This window comes from Anolis sagrei, chromosome 6 (assembly GCF_037176765.1).
Source record: "Anolis sagrei isolate rAnoSag1 chromosome 6, rAnoSag1.mat, whole genome shotgun sequence".
Lineage (NCBI taxonomy): Eukaryota > Metazoa > Chordata > Lepidosauria > Squamata > Dactyloidae > Anolis > Anolis sagrei.
The window spans coordinates 6,974,568-6,996,033 of NC_090026.1; the positions used below are offsets into that span (position 1 = coordinate 6,974,568).

The following is a 21,466-nucleotide window of genomic DNA, read 5'->3' on the forward strand; positions in this document are numbered from 1 at the left end:
AAGAGAGATATTGACAAGCTGAAATGTGTCCAGAGGAGGGTGACTAAAATGATCAAGGGTCTGGAGAACAAGCCCTATGAGGAGCGGCTTAAGGAGCTGGGCATGTTTAGCCTGAAGAAGAGAAGGCTGAGAGGAGATATGATAGCCATGTATAAATATATGAGAGGAAGCCACAGGGAGGAGGGAGCAAGCTTGTTTTCTGCTTCCTTGGAAACTAGGATGCAATGGAACAATGGCTTCAAACTACAAGAGAGGAGATTCCATCTGAACATGAGGAAGAACTTCCTGACTGCGAGAGCCGTTCAGCAGTGGAACTCTCTGCCCCGGAGTGTGGTGGAGGCTCCTTCTTTGGAAGCTTTTAAACAGAGGTTGGATGGCCATCTGTCAGGGGTGATTTGAATGCAATATTCCTGCTTCTTGGCAGGGGGTTGGACTGGATGGCCCATGAAGTCTCTTCCAACTCTTTGATTCTATGATTCTATGAGTCTAAGTGCAAAAAATCCCATTTAAAAACAATACAATAATTAAAATGAAGAACAATTTTAACAAATATCAACTTATTAGTATTTCAATGGGAAGTAAGGGCCTGCTTTTGGCTGATGAGTTAGGATTGTTGTTGCTGTTGTTGTTGTGTGCTTTCAAGTCATTTCAGACTTAGGTTGACCCTGAGCAAGGGCCGAGTAAATGACCTTGGAGGGCCGTATTGGGCCCTCGGTCCTTAGTTTGAGGACTCCTGCTGTAGACTGATAATGATAATGACACTTTATATTCTGCTCTATCTCCCCAAGGGAACTCAGAAGAGATCACACCATACACAGATAGGCAAACATTCAATGCCTTTAATACAGTGGAATAACAATGACATGCAAATACACAGAACAAAGGTAAAGGCTTCTCCTTTCATTTCTGGCTTTCTGGCCATGGGAAGGTGCTCCTGTTCCATTTCCAAGCTGGGGGGCCTGTTGTCTGTAGATACCTCCTGGTCGTGTTTTGCCAGCAGAACTGCATGGGTGCCTTTATTAACTTCCTGCCGAAGCGGCACCTATTGATCTACTCACATTTGCATGTTTTTGAACTGCTATGTTGGCAGGAGCTAGGGCTAACAGCGGGGGCTCACCCCAACCCGTGGCTTCAAACTGCCAGCCTTTAGGTCGATATAACCCAGTTCAAAGCAGATAATGTGAATTTTCTGCTTTGATGATCTGGATTATATGGCAGTGTAGAAGAGGCCTAGGAGAAGATGCAGTAGTTAGCTCTGGTCTGAGCCTCTGTCCACTCCTCTCCTCTTTCCCTCTTTTAAGGAGTTGGTGGAGTGCAAACTATTTTTGCATTTGAACTTAGTATGCAGCAATGGAAGGAACCAGAGGAGAAAAGGGGAGAGTGGGAGAAAAAGAGAGAAACTAGGACATTTTAAGAGCAGCTGGAAAAGAGGAGAGCAGAGGATCAGTTGGGACCATCCCGCCAAAAATAGTTTGAGACCATGGGTCCTTGCACACAGCCATATAATCCAGAATATCAAGGCAGATAAATCTCAATATCTGCTTTGAAATGGGTTATCTGAGTCCACACTACCATATAATCCAGTTCAATGTGGATTTTATACAGCTGTGTGGAAGGGGCCTGAGACATGGGCACTGGGTAAAATAGAAACAATATTGCTTTCTTGCATTCTGGTTAGTTTTTTTATAACAGGCTTCCTAATGCTTGCTTCCTTTCCTACCTTTAGCTCTTTCTCCAGCGTGGTGTCCTCTCCAAGGAATTTGGCCACCATCTCATTAGTCACAGGGAAATTTGGTGGGATCTTGGTGCACCTCTGGATCATTCTTGGGTTCAGTCCATTGAGGAACTGCCACCCAAATAATGCATCTTCTTTCCAATGCTCTGTGACGTATTCTAGAATGGGAAACAAGAATTCAACGGGGCAAGTTCAATTTCTAAGATGGGATTAAGTCAAGAATGCAGACTCCTTTTGCATATTGAACTCAGTGTGAAGCCCCCGAAGCGAACCGAGGGCAAAAGAGGAAGGTGGGAAGAAGAGAAAATAACCCGGGCATGTTAAAAGCAGCTCAAAAGGTGGGGTGTCAAATGCTTACAATCAGGACTATCTGCCCCAAATCAGAATTATTGTTTAGTCCCAACTGGAGTAGACCTATGGAATGATGAATGTACTCGTGAGTAAATCCTGGGAGTTCAATGTGTCTGGGGCTAACAATAAATGTAGGTCAACAAAACCCAAATCATAGTTATTCATTTCTTATTACATTTGCATCTACATTGTAGAAGGTATGCAGTTTGATGCCACTTGACCTGCCATGGCTCATTTGTATGTGTGCCAAAGAGGGCTAGAACCGTACCAAACGATAATTCCTAGAATTTCATAGCATTGAGCCATGGCAGTTCAAATAGGGTCAAACTGCATTGATTCTACAATACTCTGTGCCTTAGTGATTCAGGTCCAAATGCTATAACATATTTTCTGAGATCGAAGGGAGCATAGTTTACCCTGGTGTAAATCAAACCCAGGAATTTTGCATCCCATTTGCAATGGGTTCCTTCTTGTCATTACATCAAACCTAAGTGGTGGTCTAGGTTATGAGAATATGACCCAGCTATCCGATTTTACTCAGGGAGCTAAAACTAGGACTTATGAGATGTTGCTTCTATTTAGTATTTTCTTTCTCTCAAGACCTTCTAATGCCTTGAGTTGACCTTTAGTTTTGAAGTTGTAGTTCGCCTACATCCAGAGAGAACTGTGTGGGCTCAAACAATGATAGATCTGGGCCAAACTTGGCATGAATACTCAATATGCCCAAATGTAAACACTGGTGGAGTTTGGGGGAAATAGACCCAGACATTTGGAAATTTTAGTTGCTGGGATGTATAGTTCACCTGCAATCAAAGAGCATTCTGAATGCCACCAATGACAGAATTGGGCCAAACTTCCCATACAGAACCCCCATGACCAACAGAAAATACTGTGTTTTATGATGGTCTTTAGTGACCCCTCTAACACCCCCAGATTGAGAAACACTGTTCTAATGGGGAAACAGGAGCAGGACCTTCTCAGAAGCTGCAAAAATTGCTGACTGAGGTGTTGTCAAGTGTTGCCCAAAAAAGCAATGTCTCCAAAGCCTGGATCTTAGCAGGGTTTTTGTCTTACCTGATATATCTGACTTGTTGAACCAGAAAACCTTCTTGATGTCCTTCAGGTCCTTCCAGGATTCTTGACTGTCAGAATACCCTCTCAGCTTGAGTTCTACCTTCCTAAAGGTGATAGAAAAGGACAACCTTGCTGGGATGGCCAGGAATGGCTGTGAGTGCTTGAGAAGATGGGGCAGTGGCCACTTGCTCCCAACTCCTCCTCTTACCAAGATGTAATTTCTAAAGTCAGGATTATGCCTGTGTTCTTCTTCCCAGAAGGGTCATTGTTTAGCACCCAGAAACAAGGAGTGGAAAGGGCAACCCTTTATATGTCCAGTGCTACCATCTTGTGATGACCGATAATTAAAATATTTACTAGAAAGTCAATAATGAAAAAGGATACTCTCCCTCCCCAAACAATCCTTACTTCCCATACAACTCACTTGCTTGTGGAGCGTTTAGCAAAAAGGGCTGCTTTGGAGAAGGAAAATCTGACATCCTTTTCTAGCTCCTCGATGGATGAGACATCCAAACAGTGGGGGACACCCTCGGCAAATATCTTCCACCTGTATGGAGAGAGAAATCCTAATTGTTCAGATCAGGAATGCCTTCTTCTGTACCGGGGGATTCTAAGAGTGATTGTCCCCAAGTGGTACTTCTCCAAGCTCAGACGTTAAAAGGACTCATTGATGCCAACATCAGGAAGTTTTACTTTTCCCATCAGAGGGAGGAACAGAACAACCAGGTGTGCAGAGCCTGGGAACTTAGAACTTGCCATGTAGAGTTGCAATTTATGTGGCAATTCTCATGAAGGTTTTGAAAATTGAGTCTTATCGTGTACCATCTCATTGGTTCACTTACCCATAATTAGACTGCCTCTTCTTAACCTCACCAATTCGGAAGTCTTTGAGTATGGGGAAAGTATCCATGGAAGGGGTTTTCGCTGGAGGAACAAACACAGGAAATGTTGTTTATATCTCCTTGTTTCATTCAACTAAGGGCCCTTCCACACAGCCAGATAACCCAGAATATTGAAGCAGATAATCCACAATATCTGCTCATGCTTCTTTTTTGTGTGTCAGGAGCAACTTGAGAAACTGCAAGTCGCTTCTGATGCGAGAGAATTAGCCGCCTGCAAGGATGTTGCCCAGGGGACACCCAGATGTTTTGATGTTTTACCATCCTCGTGGGAGGCTTCTCTGATGTTCCTGCATGGGGAGCTGGAGCTGAAAGAGGGAGCGCATCCATACTCTCCCTGGATTCGAACCTCCAACCTGTTGGTCTTCAGTCCAAGAGTTTAATCCATTGCACCACCAGGGGCTCTGCTTTGAATTGGGTTATCTGAGTCCTAACTGTCATATAATCCAGTTCAATGTGAATTTTATACAGCTGTGTGGAAGGGGCTGTAGTCTCCACAATTAAGCTGAGATCCAATTATTTGACTTCTAGTCTTTCTTCAAGTCTTCACATGATTCCAAAACCTGACACATGTCACTACGTAGAAGATAATCTTTTTAAGGATGCTAAATCAATAAAGCAGGTGTACTACACCACCAAAAATATATGGCATGTCTTTATGGAATAGGCTCCAGCATCTCCTTGCAGCAAGTGGTAGAATTGCACCCTAAACAACAAATTCTATGTAAACTATACTCCAGGTCTTCATGAATAGATAATGGACCTCCTTGGCTGTGGTACTGCTCACTCTGGATAGATTGGATGGTGGTGTCCTGAGATTATGAAGAATGGAGCCAAACAAAGAACACTGAACTACTCAGAAGTGACCCAAGTTCTATACTAGGCATGGGCAAATTTCTGTCTTCCAAGTGTTTTGGATTCCAACTCCCACAATTCCTAACAGCCTATCAGATGTTAGGAATTGTGAGAGTTGGAGCCCAAAACACCTGGAGGGCTGAAGTTTACCCATGTATGTTCTATACTAAAAACAATGAGAGCAGCTCAAATAGGCTGCAAACAAGAGGTTTTCTTTGCCCAGTCTGTTCCCATCTACCTTGTTATTCTTGGACCACCACAAGCCACCCATCAAACGCTAGTACATAGCCATTAACATTTGGCATTGAAGCTGGGAAGGATAGAATCATAGAGTTGGAAGAGGTCTCATGGGCCATCCAATCCAACCCCCTGCCAAGAAGCAGGACAATTGCATTCAAAGCACCCCCGACAGATGGCCATTCAGCCTCTGTTTAAATGCCTCCAAAGAAGGAGCCTCCACAACACTAGATGCTAGTGTGCTAGAAGCCATCTGTCTGATGAAAGAAGGTTCCAAGGAAGTTGATTGTAAATATCCCACCAAATCTCTTTGAGAGCACAGAGTTGAACAGGTGATTTTTGGTGAAGGTCAAGGGAGGGACTTGGAAGCTGAATCAGACCTTAAGACCTCTTTAGGACCAACATCCTCTGTCCAGTAATGATCAGGCAGATGTTTCCAGCAAACCCAGAAGCAAGGCCTGAGTATCCTAGCACCTACTCAGTTGGCCCTCCCAATAGTTATGATTGAGAGGCAAGACAATATCCGGTAGTAAAGTGAACCCAGAGGAGGGCAACTAGAATGATCAAAGGTCTGGAGAACAAGCCCTATGAGGAGCGGCTTAAGGAGCTGGGCATGTTTAGCCTGAAGAAGAGAAGGCTGAGAGGAGATTTGATAGCCATGTATAAATATGTGAGAGGAAGCCGCAGGGAGGAGGGAGCAAGCTTGTTTTCTGATTCCATGGAGATTAGGACAAGGAACAATGGCTTTAAACTACAAGAGAGGAGATTCCATCTGAACATGAGGAAGAACTTCCTGACTGCGAAAGCTGTTCAGCAGTGGAACTCTCTGCCCCGGAGTGTGGTGGAGGCTCCTTCTTTGGAAGCTTTTAAACAGAGGCTGGATGGCCATCTGTCAGGGGTGATTTGAATGCAATATTCCTGCTTCTTGGCAGAATGGGGTTGGACTGGATGGCCCAGGAGGTCTCTTCCAACTCTTTGATTCTATGATTCTATGAACCCTACTTAAGTTTTTTTTCTCCATTAGCCAGGATGGCAAGACTTCGGACACATTTGTCAATGATCTTTCACATTTGGAGATGTGTTTTTGTGTGTGCAAAAAATATATTTATACGAAATCCAATTTGCAGTAGGGAGAAATCCTCTTTCTCTCCCAGGAGACTGACTTACCAGTTCCCTCGCGCAGCTCCAAAGTCTGGGGCCCTTCCATCCACTGGTAGCATGGGAAGTGGTAGGCCACCCCTTTGGGGGATGTCACGGTGATAAAACTGCAATACCAGTTTGTGGTGAAGAGTCCGATGGCACATTCTTTGTGAAGACGGAGGAGCACAATCTCTCCTAGGTCATGTTCACAGGGGACTTCATAATCACTCACCTGGAACAGAAAAGTCAGAGGATCACCTGGGTAGTTACAGAGCAAAGTTGGAAAGTCACATATCAGCTGTGGTTGACAAACATCGCCAACAAATGGAAATCCTATGTGCAAACAGGGAGTAGGGTTGCCGGAGTGGAAACAGGAGATGGAGCCTCTCACTGTAATGGTTACAGAGAGGAAAGATTTTTCAGCAGGTATTGCCTGTCACCGGTAGCATGAGAAGCAACATCTCCTGAATGTTCCTCTTCTGCACAACTATTAAAGCAGTGTTTCTCAACCTGGGGGTCGGGACCCCTGGGGGGTTGTGAGTGGGTTTCAGAGGAGTCACCAAAGACCACCAGAGAACATATATTTCTGATGGTCTTAGGAACCTCTTTGCAGAGAATGCTGAAGATCTCTCCGCCTGTACTTTTATTTCTTTTTGGAAACAAGCGGCAAATTCTCCCACTGAAAGCCCTCCTCTGCTGTGATTGGCCGGCTTCTCAGCCAGGGGGAGGGCTGCTTCTGAGACTCCAAGCAGGGAGGGGAGAGCAGGCGTGCTCGGCACATGGCAGCATACAGGTGCAGTTGAGGGAGAGTGTGATAGGCTGGAGAGAGGCTCACGTCAGCAAGTCCCTTCAAGGCATGGGAGTTCTGTGTGGGAAGTTTGACCCAATCCTATTGTTGGTGAGGTTCAGAAGGCTCTTTGATTGTAGCAACTACAACTCCCAAACGTCAAGATCTATTTTCCACAAACTCCACCAATGTTCACATCTGGGCATATTGAGTATTTGTGCCAAGTTTGGTCCAGATCCATTATTGTTTGAGTTCACACTGCTCTTTGGACGTAAGTCAACTGCAACTCAAAAACTCAAGGTCAATGCTCACCAAACCCTTTCAGTATTTCCTGTTGTTCATGGGAGTTCTGTGTGCCAAGTTTGGTTCAATTTTATCGTTGGTGGAGTTTAGAATGCTCTTTAATTGTAGGTGAACTATAAATCCCAGTAACTACAACTCCCACAAGACAAAATCAACATCCACCCTTCCCAACCCATCAGTATTCAAATTTGGGCGTATCGGGTATTTGTGCAAAATTTGGTATTGTGCCAAATTTGGTCCAGTTAATGAAAATACATCCTACATATCAGATATTTACATTACGATTCCTAACAGTAGCAAAATTACGGTTGTGAAATAGCAACGAAAATAATGTTATGGCTGGGGGTCACCACAGCATGAGGAACTGTATTAAGAGGTCATGGCTTTAAGAAGGTTGAGAACCACTGTATTTAAGGGATAGAAGCTCTCTCTATTTTTCATTTCAGCAACCCTGCCCCCTTAAGTAAATTTGTGATGTACATATGACAAAGACTTCTCTGCAACTGCTCCCAACCCCTTCCCAAAAAGTGTGAAACTGGTTGAATGCTGAGCAAGGAATGAAGTCTATTCTATTGCACTTGGCCTTAAAATTACAAGTGTTTTCTCTGGTTGTTTTTAATCTAGTTTTTATGGTCTGGTTTTAAAACAATTTTTAAAGAGGAGTTGTGGAGCATTTTAGATTATTTTTAAAGTGATGCATTAAATGTTTACAGATCTATCTTGGATTGGCAGTTTGAGTGTTGAATGAAACCTCCAGGAAACCAGAGTTTGAACCCCCACTCAGTCACTCAAACCCACTGAGTGATTCTGAACAAGTCCTACACTCTCAGTATTAGGAAAAGGCAAGTGCAAACCTCAACCTGAAGAGATCTTTCCAAGGGATAGGATTGGGTTGTCATAAGTCCAAATCAACATGAAGGCCCTGTTTATCCATTATGCACCAGAGGGCTTTATTTATTTATTTATCGATTCAGGAGCAACCAGACAGTTGTATTAAATTTTTAACAAAACAAACAGACAAACAGACAAAACACAAAGTTTGCAAGCTTGGTAGTTGATTAAATGTCCTTTGACCAGTATCTGGCCACTTGGAGTGCCTCTGGTGTTGCCGCAAGAAGGTCCTCCCTTGTGCATGTGGCAGGGCTCAGATTGCATTGCAGCAGGTGGTCAGTGGTTTGCTCTTCTCCACACTCGCATGTCGTGGATTCCACTTTGTAGCCCCATTTCAGGGGGCTGAAAGCTCATGAGCATGAGACATAACCGAACCAATAAATACACTGACACAAATGCCAGTTGCAACAAAAACCACAGTGAGGAGTGTGCCGTTGAAACAGGGAGTTGGTGTGTTTCACAACTTCAGTTATTCTTCCTGCAAACTGGTGCTTCGAGCCAAGTCTTTAGCAACAGCAGAGCAAAGCAGAATCTTAGTTGCACAAACACAACCAAGCCCACTTTTATGGTTTTTGGAAGGAAACTGAATGCTCATCAGGAGCCTGATAAAAGGTGAGGGGAAAGGGTTGCTGAAACAGATGGGAAGGTCAAAACACCCCCTGAGATCCCACATTGTCAGGCGTAACTATACTGACACTATGTTTGACCATGGCACCACCCAAAAAATGATCTTCCCAGACAGACATTATCTGAATTGAAGGATTTTTGAGGTGCTGCAAATCAGGGAATTGGAAATGGATGCCTGGGGTCATGGTAGCACAGCAGATTAAACCACTAGCTGCAAAAAAAAAACCTTGCTGACCAGAAGTCACGGGTCAGGGTGAGCTCCTGCTGTTAGCCCTAGCTCCTGCCAACCTAGCAGTTCGAAAACATGTAATGTGAGTAGATCAATAGGTACAAGCTCGGCTGGAAGATAAAAGGTGTTCATGCAGCCATGTCAGCAAACATGACCAGGAGGATCTATGGACAACAGGCTCCTCAGCGTGGAAAAATGGAACAAGAACACCTCCCCATAGCCAGAATTGAGCATTACCTCCAAACGCTGGAGATGGAAAGAGAAACCTTTACCTTTATTTGTGCATTGTATGTCATTGTTCACTGTATAGAAGGCATTGAATGTTTGCGTATATATGTCTGTACTGTAATCCGCTCTGAGTCCTCTCACAGAGATAGAGCGGAATATAAAGAAAGTACATTATTATTATTATTATTATTATTATTATTATTATTATGTGATACATAACAAGATTAGTACACAGCAAACAAGATCACTGCTAGCTTTTTAAAATCACACTTCCCAAATGTCTAGGACTGTGGCGAATAATGTGTGTTGATCCAAGTAGGGTGGCCTTTTTACAGATGATAATTTTGTCAGTGCCGATTGCTTTTAAGTGCAGGCCAAGGTCTTTAGGCACTGTTGCAGCATTTCCCTAGTGCATTTGTGTATCACTATAAGAACTCCAGTCATGAGTTTATTTGGACTGCAGGTCCCATCAGCCACAGCAAACATTACTGTTGGACAGGATTATAGGAACCACAGTCCAAAACCTTTTGACCCAAAACTTGGTGGGATCAACGGTCAGATACCTGATATGACATGGGTAGCTACCATTCATGTGGGTAGCAGTCTCTCCTTGGTGAAGATGGGAATTGTAGTCCCATAACATCTGGAAGGGTAAGGCCAGTGAAGGAAGTCTAGGCTGGAAGTGGATCTCTAAAATGAAGAGGCACTGGGTCAACCAGGACACAAGACTCGATATCAGTTAGATAGTGAATCTTCTCCAGGTAGTAGCTTGCAAGTATTTATCCCAAACAGAACAGGGATGGAATATTAGAAAATATTCCCCTTCCCACAAAAAATTATTAAAACATTAGGTTCTTGTGGGTTTTTTTGGGCTGTATGGCCATATTCTAGAGGCATTTCCTCCTGACGTTTCGCCTGCATCTATGGCAAGCATCCTCAGAGGTAGTGGGGTACCTCACTACCTGAGGATGCTTGCCATAGATGCAGGTGAAACGTCAGGAGAAAATGCCTCTAGAACATGGCCATACAGCCTGAAAAAACCCACAAGAACCTAGTGATTCCAGCCATGAAAGCCTTCGACATTATTAAAACATTGTTTTTGAAGTGTCAAGAAACCCTGAACTGTCACAGTTTGGGACCTATTCTATGTAAAATTCACATTGGATGGTGAATCTTCTCCAGGTAATAGCTTGCACGTCAAGTAATTATCCCAAACAGAACAGGAATGGAAGGAATATTCGAAAATACTCCCCTTCCCACAAATAAAATAAAGTAAAACACTGGTTTTGAAGTGTCAAGAAACCCTGACCTATCATAGTTCGGGACCTATTCTATGCAAAATTCACATGTGACTGTTTTACTCCAAATGCAGCATTTCTGTACAGAAAAAAAAATCTGGACAGAAAATACTGTTTTCTGAGCAAAACCATCATTGGAAGTTTTCACTGAATAAATTGTAAATCTGGGTTGTTGTAGGTTTTTCCGGGCTATATGGCCATGTTCTGGAGGCAATTTTTCTCCTGACGTTTCGCCTGCATCTATGGCAAGCATCCTCAGAGGGACCTCACTACCTCTGAAGATGCTTGCCATAGATGCAGACGAAACGTCAGGAGAAAAATTGCCTCCAGAACATGGCCATATAGCCCAGAAAAACCTACAACAACCCAGTGATCCCGGCCATGAAAGCCTTCGACAATAAATTGTAAATCCTTTGAAAAACTGCTGTTTTCAAGGGTTTTGTCACAGTATTTGTGCACTGAGCTGTCCTCTCCCTTCCATTTGACAATTAGTACACTGCTAAAAGTGTGAAAATATAGCTGTTTCACAAAAACATTTTGTGAAATGTACATAAAAATGAAAATAAACAATGTTCATTCTGAGTTCAGGCAAATTCAGAAAGCCATTGGATAGTGTCATTTCACTAACCAAAACCTTTTATCACTTTCAGAACCACTGTTTCACCCTCCATTACGTGTCAGATTGGATCCTGCTTGTGTATGGTACTGCACAAGTTGTTACAGCTTCATTAGGCTATGTATTTTCATCCCATGCCTTGTTCCTTAGCTACAATTTTCACAATTCCATTCTCTTGCCTGGTTTACAGTTTGGCCATGTCTTACGGCAGTTGTCACCATAGGTCAGGGTTTCTCAACCGTCCCAATGCCGCAACCTCTTAATGCAGTTCCTCATGTTGCGGTGACACCCAATCATAACATTATTTTCATTGCTACTTCATAACTGTCATTTTGCTACTGTTATGAATTGTCATGTAAATATCTGAGATGCAGGATGTCTTTTCATTCACTGGACCAAATCTGGCACAAATACACAATGAGCCCAATTTGAATATTCGTGGGATTTGGGAGGATTGATTTTGTCATTTGGGAGTTGTAGTTGCTGGGATTTATAGTTCACCATAGTTCACAAAGAACTCCACCAACAATGGAACTGAACCTAACTTGGCACACGGAACTCTCATAGCCAACAGGAAATATTGGAAGGGTTTGGTGGGTATTGACCTTGAGTCTTGGAGTTGTAGTTCTCCTACATCCAGAGAGTACTGTGGACTCAAACAATGATGGATCTGGACCAAACTTGGCATGAATACTCAATATGTTCAAATGTGAACACTGGTGGAGTTTGGGGAAAATAGACGACATTTGGGAGTTGCAATTACTGGGATTTATAGTTCCCCTGCCATCAAAGAGCATTCTGAACCCTAGGAATGATAGAATTGGGCCAAACTTCCCACACAGAACCCCCTTGACCAACAGAAACTCTGTTTTCTGATGGTCTTTGGTGACCCCTCTGATACCCCTTCGTGACACCCCCCCCCCACCACCACCACCACCAGGGGTCCGAACTCCCAGGTTGAGAAACATTGCCATATATTATTGGGTGTTGTTCTGAATTTTAAATTGTTGTTTTATATACTATTGTTCTTACTTTTTTGTAGTGTATTTATTTTATGCGTTGTTTTTAGGCACCTTGTGTCATGTGTAAGCCTCCTGAGTATCTTTGGGGAGATGGAGGCAAGGTACAATGTTGTTGTTCTTGTTGCTGTTGTTGTTAGTTGAGAGAAAATTGTGAAAATTACTCCTCAGAGAACGAATTTAGCAAAGATTTACATCCCTCAGTTCAGCACCTTGGATGGCTCTTTTGGAGTGGAGATAAGGAACAAAAATGAATTTTTATTTTATTTATGTATTTCAAAGATTTGTACCCGTCCTTCTCAAACCCTGAGGGGGGATTCAGGGTGGTTTACAACGGCAACAATTTGATGCCAACACATACAAAAACACAATACAACATGACATTACAGAGTAGGTAAAAACATTAGGTTAAAATCCATTTGAAACATTATTATCAACCATATTGCCATATCCAAGTCCAATTAAGTGACCAACGAGCCAGTCCAGAGCCTGTCCATAGTCAGTTTGCAAAACATTGCAATTGCTGTCAAGCCTGTTACCCAAAGGTCTGGTCCCAAAACCATGTTTTGAGCTTCTTCCTAAAGGAAAGAGAGGATGGAGCTGACCTAATTTCACTGGGGAGAGTGTTCTGCAGGTGGCCTCAGTTTGCAGCCCCAGTAATATAGGACCTATATGATTGCATATAGATAGATATAGATAGATGCTTTTGAACTGTGGTGCTGGAGGAAAGTTCTGAGAGTGCCGTGGACTGCGAGAAGATCCAACCATTCCATCCTCCAGGAAATAAAGCCTGACTGCTCATTGGAGGGAAGGAGACTAGAGACAAAGTTGAAGTACTTTGGCCAAATCATGAGGAGACAGCAATGCCTAGAGAAAACAATTATACTGGGGAAAGTGGAAGGTAAAAGGAAGAGGGGCCAACCAAGGGCAAGATGGATGGATGGCATCCTTGAAGTGATTGGACTGACCTTGAAAGGAGTTGGGGGTGGTGACGGCCGACAGGGAGCTCTGGCATGGGCTGGTCCGTGAGGTCACGAAGAGTCAGAGACGACTGAACGAATGAACAACAACAACAACATGATTGCATCCGCTACAGCAAGCCATCTGAACATTAGGAAGAACTTCCTGACTGTGAGAGCCGTTCAGCAGTGGAACTCTCTGCCCCGGAGTGTGGTGAAGGCTCCTTCTTTGGAAGCTTTTAAGCAGAGGCTGGATGGCCATTTGTCAGGGGTGATTTGAATGCAATATTCCTGCTTCTTGGCAGGGGGTTGGACTGGATGGCCCATGAGGTCTCTTCCAACTCTTTGATTCTATGATTCTATGATTCTATAAGCCTGGGCAAACTTGGGCCCTCCAGGTGTTTTGGACTTGAACTCCCACAATTCCTAACAGCCGGTAGGCTGTAAGGAATTGTGGGAGTTGAAGTCCAAAACACCTGGAGTGCTGAAAGTTGCCCAGGCCTATGCTACAGTATCTCCCTGCAAGGCCCTAATCTCTCATCTGTGGCACTAATCTCATTGGTAAAACAGGACTAGAGATAGAAATCTTCATATTCAACTAATAATCTGGGCAAAGGAGAACCTTTCTACTTTCCCACCATCTAGCAGATGAGGCTGCAACAAGGGATGGAGATGAGATCCTGGTTCTGATTGGCACCCCAAGGATTCAGACTGCGCTGATCAGAACCAGGATCCCATCCCAATTCCTTACTCATTGATGGGAAGGAGGTGGAAAGGTCATCCTATCTAAACCCTGATTTCCAGCTAAATAAACTTCTGTTTCTCATGAGACATTCTCTGGTAAAGTATATTGAAATGGGGAGTTTTCATAACTAAGCACGCAATGCAGGACACGGCCCTATGTTTTTAATATGTGTTGGGATGATAACATCTTTATTGTTTAATGTTTATATTCTCGTGGTGTCATCTGCCTCTCATGTCTTCCTGGCATCAATATACAGTCATAATGTCTGCGCTATCAGAAGTTTCAAAACGAAAGAGAAATGGAGTGGATCCAACATCTTAAAGATATCGTGCAAAGATGTCTCAAATTAATTTTGGTGCGACATTACATCAAAGGTGTCTTACTATACAGAAGAACCTTTGCTACAATTGCGTAAAACCTAACACATACAGCACGTAACGAGTAAATATTAATTGGAAATCATCCTTATGCAAGTCGGTTACACAACAAGAGAGGGAAAATATATGTCCAGGGGGTGAAAGTATGCATACCAAACTGTTTACCATCATGTTTTAACAGGGAAAGGCAGATTGGGAGAACCATAACAGTGTCAGTTTCAGGCATGTCTGGAACCATCATTCTAAATACCGAGAACATTTCTTTGAGGAGAAGTAGCTTCCCAGGCTGTCTAGAAGACCAGACTTTATTTTTACCTTGTCAGAAAGTCAATATATTGCAAGTGTATACATACTTTTCTGAGAGTAAGATCCACTGAATTCAGTGGAGGTGATTCTGAGTGGCAAATGATGCCAAGGTTTGATATGATGGTGGTAGCTGTTGTTACTGTTGTGGGTTTTGAGGTGATTCCAACCACAGGGTGGATTGTTGTGAGTTTTTTGGGCTGTATGGCCATGTTCCAGAAGCATTCTCTCCTGATGTTTCACCTGCATCTATCACGGGCATCTATGGTGGACATCCTTAGAGGTTGTGAGGTTTCCTAGTTTCCAGCAGACCCCACAACCTCTGAGGATGCCTGCCATAGATGCAGGCGAAACATCATGAGAGAATGCTTCTGGAACATGGCCATATAGCCCAGAAAACTCACAGCAATCTAGTGATTCTGCCCATGAAAGCCTTCAACAATACAAAGTTAGGGTTCTTCTTAACTAAAATATCCAGAATCCCCAGCCAACTATTTGGGAATTCTGGGAGTTATAACCCAAGAGCAAACTTTTTTAAAGTTTGTTTCCAGCATTGTATCGGAGCATTGCTGAGAAATGAATAATAATAATAATAATTATTATTATTATTATTTCAGCATGCACAAACACAAAGGCAAAAATTTAATGCTTAGAAACAACAAACCACAGATAAAAGTAAAGGATTCCCCTTCCGGTTCTGAGGAGTGGTGCTCATCTCTGGTTCTGAGGGCGTGTGCTCATTTCCATTTCTAAGCTGAAGAACCTGCATTGTCCATAGACACCTCCAAGGTCATGTGGCCAGCATGACTGCATGAAGCACCATTTAGCTTCCCTCCAAGGTGATATCTATTGATCTACTAACATTTGTATGTTTTTGAACTGCTAAATTGGCAGAAGCTGGGGCTAACAACAGGAGCTCACCCCATCATGTGGATATTTATTTATTTATTTTGGACAGTTTTACCCCACCCTTCTCAACCCCGGGGGGGGGGGCTCAGGGCGGCTTCCAACTGGCAACAATTCGATGCCGCATAATAAAATAGCAAACACCAATAATTATAATAGTTAAAAATATTAAAACATTAAAACAATATACTTACTGTTTATTGAACTATTGCCAGTCTGGTGGCCATTGTCTAGCCAAATTCTATGATTGAGTATTCCATTTAACTTATCAATAATCCATTTCCAAACCATTGTCAACACTGCCATTGTCATTTCCGCCTAATTACCCGAAGGCCTGGTCCCACATCCTTCAGGTAATTAGGCAGAAATGACAATGACAATGTCGACAATGGTTTGGAAATGGATATGAACCACCAACCTTCCGGTCAGCAAGTCCAGCAGCTCAGTGGCTTAGATAATAGATAGATAGATAGATAGATAGATAGATAGATAGATAGATAGATAGGTAGGTAGGTAGGTAGGTAGATAGATAGATAGATAGATAGATAGATAGATAGATAGTAGGGCTGGGCGGTTTCGTTTCGTTAATTCTTAATTCGTTAAAAATTCGTTATTTTTTTTGTTAACGAAGCGATAACGAACCATTCTGGAGCAGCTTAAAAACGAAACGAATTTTTAAATTCGTTTCGTAAATGCTTCGTATTTCATTATGTATTCATTTCGTTATTGGTTTGAGGTCGTTTCGTTATTATTTCCGCATGTCTGGGGCAAGTTTTATAGTTGTTTTTTGTTTAATTAGTGGAAAAAAATTATAATATCACACCAACAGTCAACAACAGAGGGAGAGGGAAGCTTCAGAAGTTCCCCCTGTCCCATTTGGAGGTTTTTTAGCGTATTGCGCGGTCGCGTCCGCCATTAACGAATCAATTCGTTATTGTTTCGTTATTGTTTCGTTATTGTTTTGTAATTTTTTTACCATTTATGAAATTTCGTAAATATCGAACTTTTTTTTTAAAAAAATTCAGAATTCTTTTAAATATCGAAACGCAAAAAAACCCAAAAAACGAATCGATTTTAGAAACAAATTTTTCCGTTGTTACCCAGGCCTAATAGATAGATAGATAGAGATAGATAGATAGATAGATAGATAGATATTGCTCTATGAGTACCAGGTTGCCCTCAGATGCAAGTGGCCCACATTTCCCATACTCACCAATCCAGTGTGGAAATCCACACCCCAGTTGTCCATGGCAGTTTTGGGGCTCTCTCCCTCGGTGCCCACCAAAGTGATGGAAATGGAGTCAAGCGTCCCCGAATGGATGAAATTCCCTGTTGTCACCCGGACATTGTACACGGTGGCCATATTGCTGGGGATCAGTTCCTGCAACCCAGAAGGAGGTGGAAAACTCGGTCTGTCCTGCAACTCTGCCACGAGCCTTCTCCACAGAGGAGAGATGTGTGCCAGTCTTCTTCTGCCTTGGGGCCCCACCCTTTTCCCTGCAATGGGCCCTCCCCTAGAAAGAGAGATGGGCCAAGAACCATGCCACTTCTTGGGTACCAGGAGCACTAAGGTGGGCCTTTGGAGGAAGAGCTTTGTCCGCGTTCTGGGGGTGGCCTTGGATTATTCCACTCTGCACCACAAACTTTCCTTCTGCGGGAAAGAGGTGGCTTCAGTAGAAAATGGTCCAGAAGTGCTGTTTATAGTGTTTATTTTATTATTACATGCCCCCGCAGCATTTGTTAGGGAGGGTGTGGTATGTCAGGAGCAAGCCATGAGACAAAGCAGCCAGCCAAGGAAAGAAAGAAATGCTGCCAAAAGGAGAATGGAGAAAAGGGAGCCGAAGAAGAAGAAGAGAACAGAGTTGATGAAGGAGAATAAAGTCATAGACCTTCTTCATGCTGCGACCCCTTAATACAATTCCTAATGTTGTTGTGACCCCCAACCATAACATCATTTTCGTTGCTACTTCATAACTGTCATTTTGCTACTGTTATCAATCGTAATGTAAATATCTGATATGCAGGATGTATTTTCATTCACTGGACCAAATTTGGCACAAATACCAGATATGCCCAAATTTGAATACTGGTGGAGTTGTGGTTGCTGGGATTTGTAGTTCACCTGCAATCAAAAAGCATTCTGAACTCCACCAACGATGGAATTGAACCAAACTTGGCACACAGAACTCCCATGACCAACAGAAAAGACTGGAAGGGCTTGGTGGACATTGACCTTGAGTTTTGGAGTTGGAGTTCGCCTACATCCAGAGAGCACTGTGGACTCAAACTATGATGGATCTGGACCAAACTTGGCACAAATACTCAATATGCCCAAATGTGAACACTGGTGGAGTTTGGGGGAAATAGTCCTTGACATTTTGGGAGTTGTAGTTGCTGGGGTTTATAGTTCACCTACAATCAAAGAGCATTCTGAACCCCACCAATGACGGAATTGGGCCAAACCTCCCACATAGAACCCCCATGACCAACAGAAAATAGTGTGTTTTCTGGTGGTCTTTAGTGACCCCTCTGACTACAGGGGTCCCGATCCCCAGGTTGAGAACCACTGCCATAGACACACAGGGGAACCTTCTGAAGAATGCTGCATATCCTCCAACACTCTTAATCCGGGGATCACAATTACTTATCCTCTGTTGTCCCACTTTGCTCAATACTTTTAAAACATCCTGGTTTGTGACTCCTGGTCCCGCATTCTCCCTTATTCCTCAGCCATATTTCAAGTGATGTAAACTGTGTTCAACATGTAAAAGTAGTTATTTATTCATTTACTGCATTTATAGCCTGCCTTTCTCAGCCTTACAGTGACATGTCTGGAGAACACACCCTATGAGGAGCGGCTTAAAGAGCTGGGCATGTTTAGCCTGCAGAAGAGAAGGCTGAAAGGAGATATGATAGCCATGTATAAATATGTGAGGGGAAGTCATAGGGAGGAGGGAGCAAGCTTGTTTTCTGCTGAGCTGGAGACTAGATGTGGAACAATAGCTTCAAGTATAAGAAAGGAGATTCCACCTGAACATTAGGAAGAACTTCCTGACTGTGAGAGCTGTTCAGCAGTGGAACTCTCTGCCCCGGAGTGTGGTGGAGGGCTCCTTCTTTGGAGGCTTTTAAACAGGGGCTGGATGGCCATCTGTTAGACAGATGTTATATTGGACTGCAAGTCCCAGCATCCCCACATAAAAGTACTGTTGAATGATGATGGGTGTTGTAGTCCAAAATATATCTGGAAGACTCCTGCTCAAAATTCCACAAGGGGGAGCCACATGACCAAATGTGGTTCTGTGATTCCACACAGGTTTTCATCTTGCAGATAATCTGCCCTAAAGATAAGACATCTTTTTAATCAGATCCTTTTTTGCAACAACATGCCTGTGGTCTTGCGCCATCGCCAATCCTTTGTGTAAGCCTTTATTACAGTGGCGCATGCAAAAATTACAGATGAAAATGGATAGATTCAGTAGTATGACTTGGAAGAAATAGTTTGATTATTCTGCCTGAGAGGCAACCACAATGTGCCTTATGGAGGGAGAGAAACAAAACTCTTTAACATTAAAATGTAAGAAAAAGAAAAAAGCCTGGCATCCTGTTGATGGGTAAATTCTCCAGTGGAAGGGATTGTGCATTTTCATCCAATGCAGAGTAACAATAACCTATTCCGATTTGGAAAGGTAGCATGACATTGGGTGCACTCAGGGGCGGCTCAACCCATTACGTATAGTAAGCATTTGCAGTATAGTTGATTTTGCCCCGGGGCACTCTTGGAGGAAAATAGACCTTGACATATGCGAGTTGTAGTTACTGGGATGTATAGTTCACCTACAATCAAAGAGCATTCTGAACTCCACCAATGATGGAATTGAACCAAATATAGCACACAGAACTCCCACGATGAACAGAAAATATATATATCACTGATTGGTTGTGGGGGGGGGGGGGACACCAAAATACTGTTTGCTTACCATTGAAAATTACCCAGGGCCGCCTCTGGGTGCACATGGATACACATGCAGAGCCACATGAGCATTGACTTGCACATTGTCCCAATGCTTCAAAACTGCGATGTACCTCTGTGATTTCGAAATTATGCTTTGTCTCCTTCAGATCTTGGCTTCAAAGGGGAATCAGGCATTATTTGCCTTGGGAAGGGGGAGCCCTACCATGAGACAGAGTGAGGCAACAGCCTCAGGCAGCAAGAGGTGAGGTCAACACCTGTCTATGGCTCTCTACAGGACGATAAGAGTCGTAAGTGTTCTACAAACATGTAAACTAGTCTGTATGTCACATTCAGATAGAATCTTTGCTGGGTTTAGCACAGCAGGCTAAACTATTGTGCTGCAGAAAATCCTGCTGATCAGAAGGTCAGCAGTTTGAGCCCAGGTTGGGGTGAGCACCCTCCGTTAGCCCCAGCTCACCTGCCCACCTAGCAGGTCAAAAGCAGAAATGCGAGTAGGTAAAATAGGTATCGCTTTCAGCGGAGAGTTAATAAAGGCACCCTTAAGGACACTGATCAGAGGAAAGCTCCTTGGCACGGAGCAAGATGGAGCAACAGCACCTCTTTGTGGCCAAAGTCAAGCACAGCCTCCAAGATGCCAGAAATAAGATGGGGAAAACTGCCTTTACCTCTATTTGTGTTGTGTGTCCTTGTTAATTGTATAAGTGACATTGAATGTTTGCTGCACCTGTGGTCTGAAGCTGCTCTGAGTGCCCTTCAGAGTGAGAAGGGTGGGGTATAAATACCGTAAATAAATAAAATAAAATAAATATTTCAAACAGCAGAGAATGGAGGTAGTTGTCACAGGCTACCTAGGGAGTTCATGGAAGGTGGAAAGTAGAAATCAAAGATAAACCAGACTTAAAAGGGACTGTGTTCTTTCATATTTGATACTCACAATACAACTTCACAATAGATGTTCTTCCTGGGAATCAGATTTATAGACTGAACTTGTGTTTAGTTTACAATGATCAACCACAAAACAAAGCAAATACACAGGAAATGGCAAAGCACGTGTTATGACAAACAGAAATCTTCCATCACTTGAAGGAGAATTATGCTCTAAGCCATTCATTGCTTTTGATATAACCTTTCAATATCCACTGAGGTTTGAGCCCAGGACCCCCGTGAGAGCCACAAACAGTAGATAGGCAATCCCATGATAAACAATCTATATAAATAAAAAAATTAATGTTTGTTTGTGGGATTAACAGAACTCAAAAACCAGTGGACAAACTGACACGAAATTTGGACACAATACACCTATCAGGCCAACAAGTGACCATCACTCATAAAACACTGAAAAACACAACAGAAAGAGACTTAAAAAGCAAAAAAAGCAAAAAGATGCTACAGCACATGCGCAAAAACAGCTCCCCCTGGCAAACAAATCACACAATAGCATATCCACAATCTCTTTCAGACTACAGCTCCCAGCATCCCCTAGACCAGGCTCTTTAGGAGAGGAGGATGATCCCAATGCACTGCTTCCAAGCTGCAAGCTTTCTTCTCCTTGGATTTCTTTGAGAGCATCCCAATCCCTGCATATTTCCAATTTCCTATTCCTGGACTGCAGCTCCCAGCAATCCTCCAGAGAGATAAATTAGATAGACGTAGGTAGGTAGGTAGGTGGATCTATCAGGAGGACTGCTAGCAGTTGCAGTCCAAGAATAGATAGAGAAAGAAGAAAGGGGAGAAAGAGAAAAGGAAATTAAAGGGGGGGGGAGGGGAGAGGAAGAGAAGGAAAGGAAAAAAGGGAAGGAAGGAAGGAAGGAAGGAAGGAAGGAAGGAAGGAAGGAAGGAAGGAAGGAAGGAAGGAAGGAAGAAGAGAAACAAAGGAGGACAGAAAGAGGGAGGGAAGGTTGGCCACAGCAACGT

At 43.2% G+C, this 21,466-nt stretch overlaps 1 protein-coding gene across 1 annotated transcript in view; it reads right to left on the reverse strand.

The window, feature by feature from the left end:
* Positions 1 to 17,171, reverse strand: part of LOC132777573 (hydroperoxide isomerase ALOXE3-like) — a 36,384-nt gene extending 19,213 nt beyond the window's left edge. Inside the window, exons 1-6 of the mRNA XM_060779932.2 lie at positions 16,793 to 17,171; positions 6,319 to 6,523; positions 4,003 to 4,084; positions 3,585 to 3,707; positions 3,161 to 3,264; positions 1,721 to 1,893 (exon numbers count right to left, since the gene is read on the reverse strand). Coding sequence (XP_060635915.2) covers positions 1,721 to 1,893; positions 3,161 to 3,264; positions 3,585 to 3,707; positions 4,003 to 4,084; positions 6,319 to 6,523; positions 16,793 to 16,942 — 837 coding nt within the window. The 5' untranslated portion in view covers positions 16,943 to 17,171. The remainder of the gene's footprint in view (positions 1 to 1,720; positions 1,894 to 3,160; positions 3,265 to 3,584; positions 3,708 to 4,002; positions 4,085 to 6,318; positions 6,524 to 16,792) is intronic.
* Between the last annotated feature and the right edge of the window lie 4,295 nt (positions 17,172 to 21,466).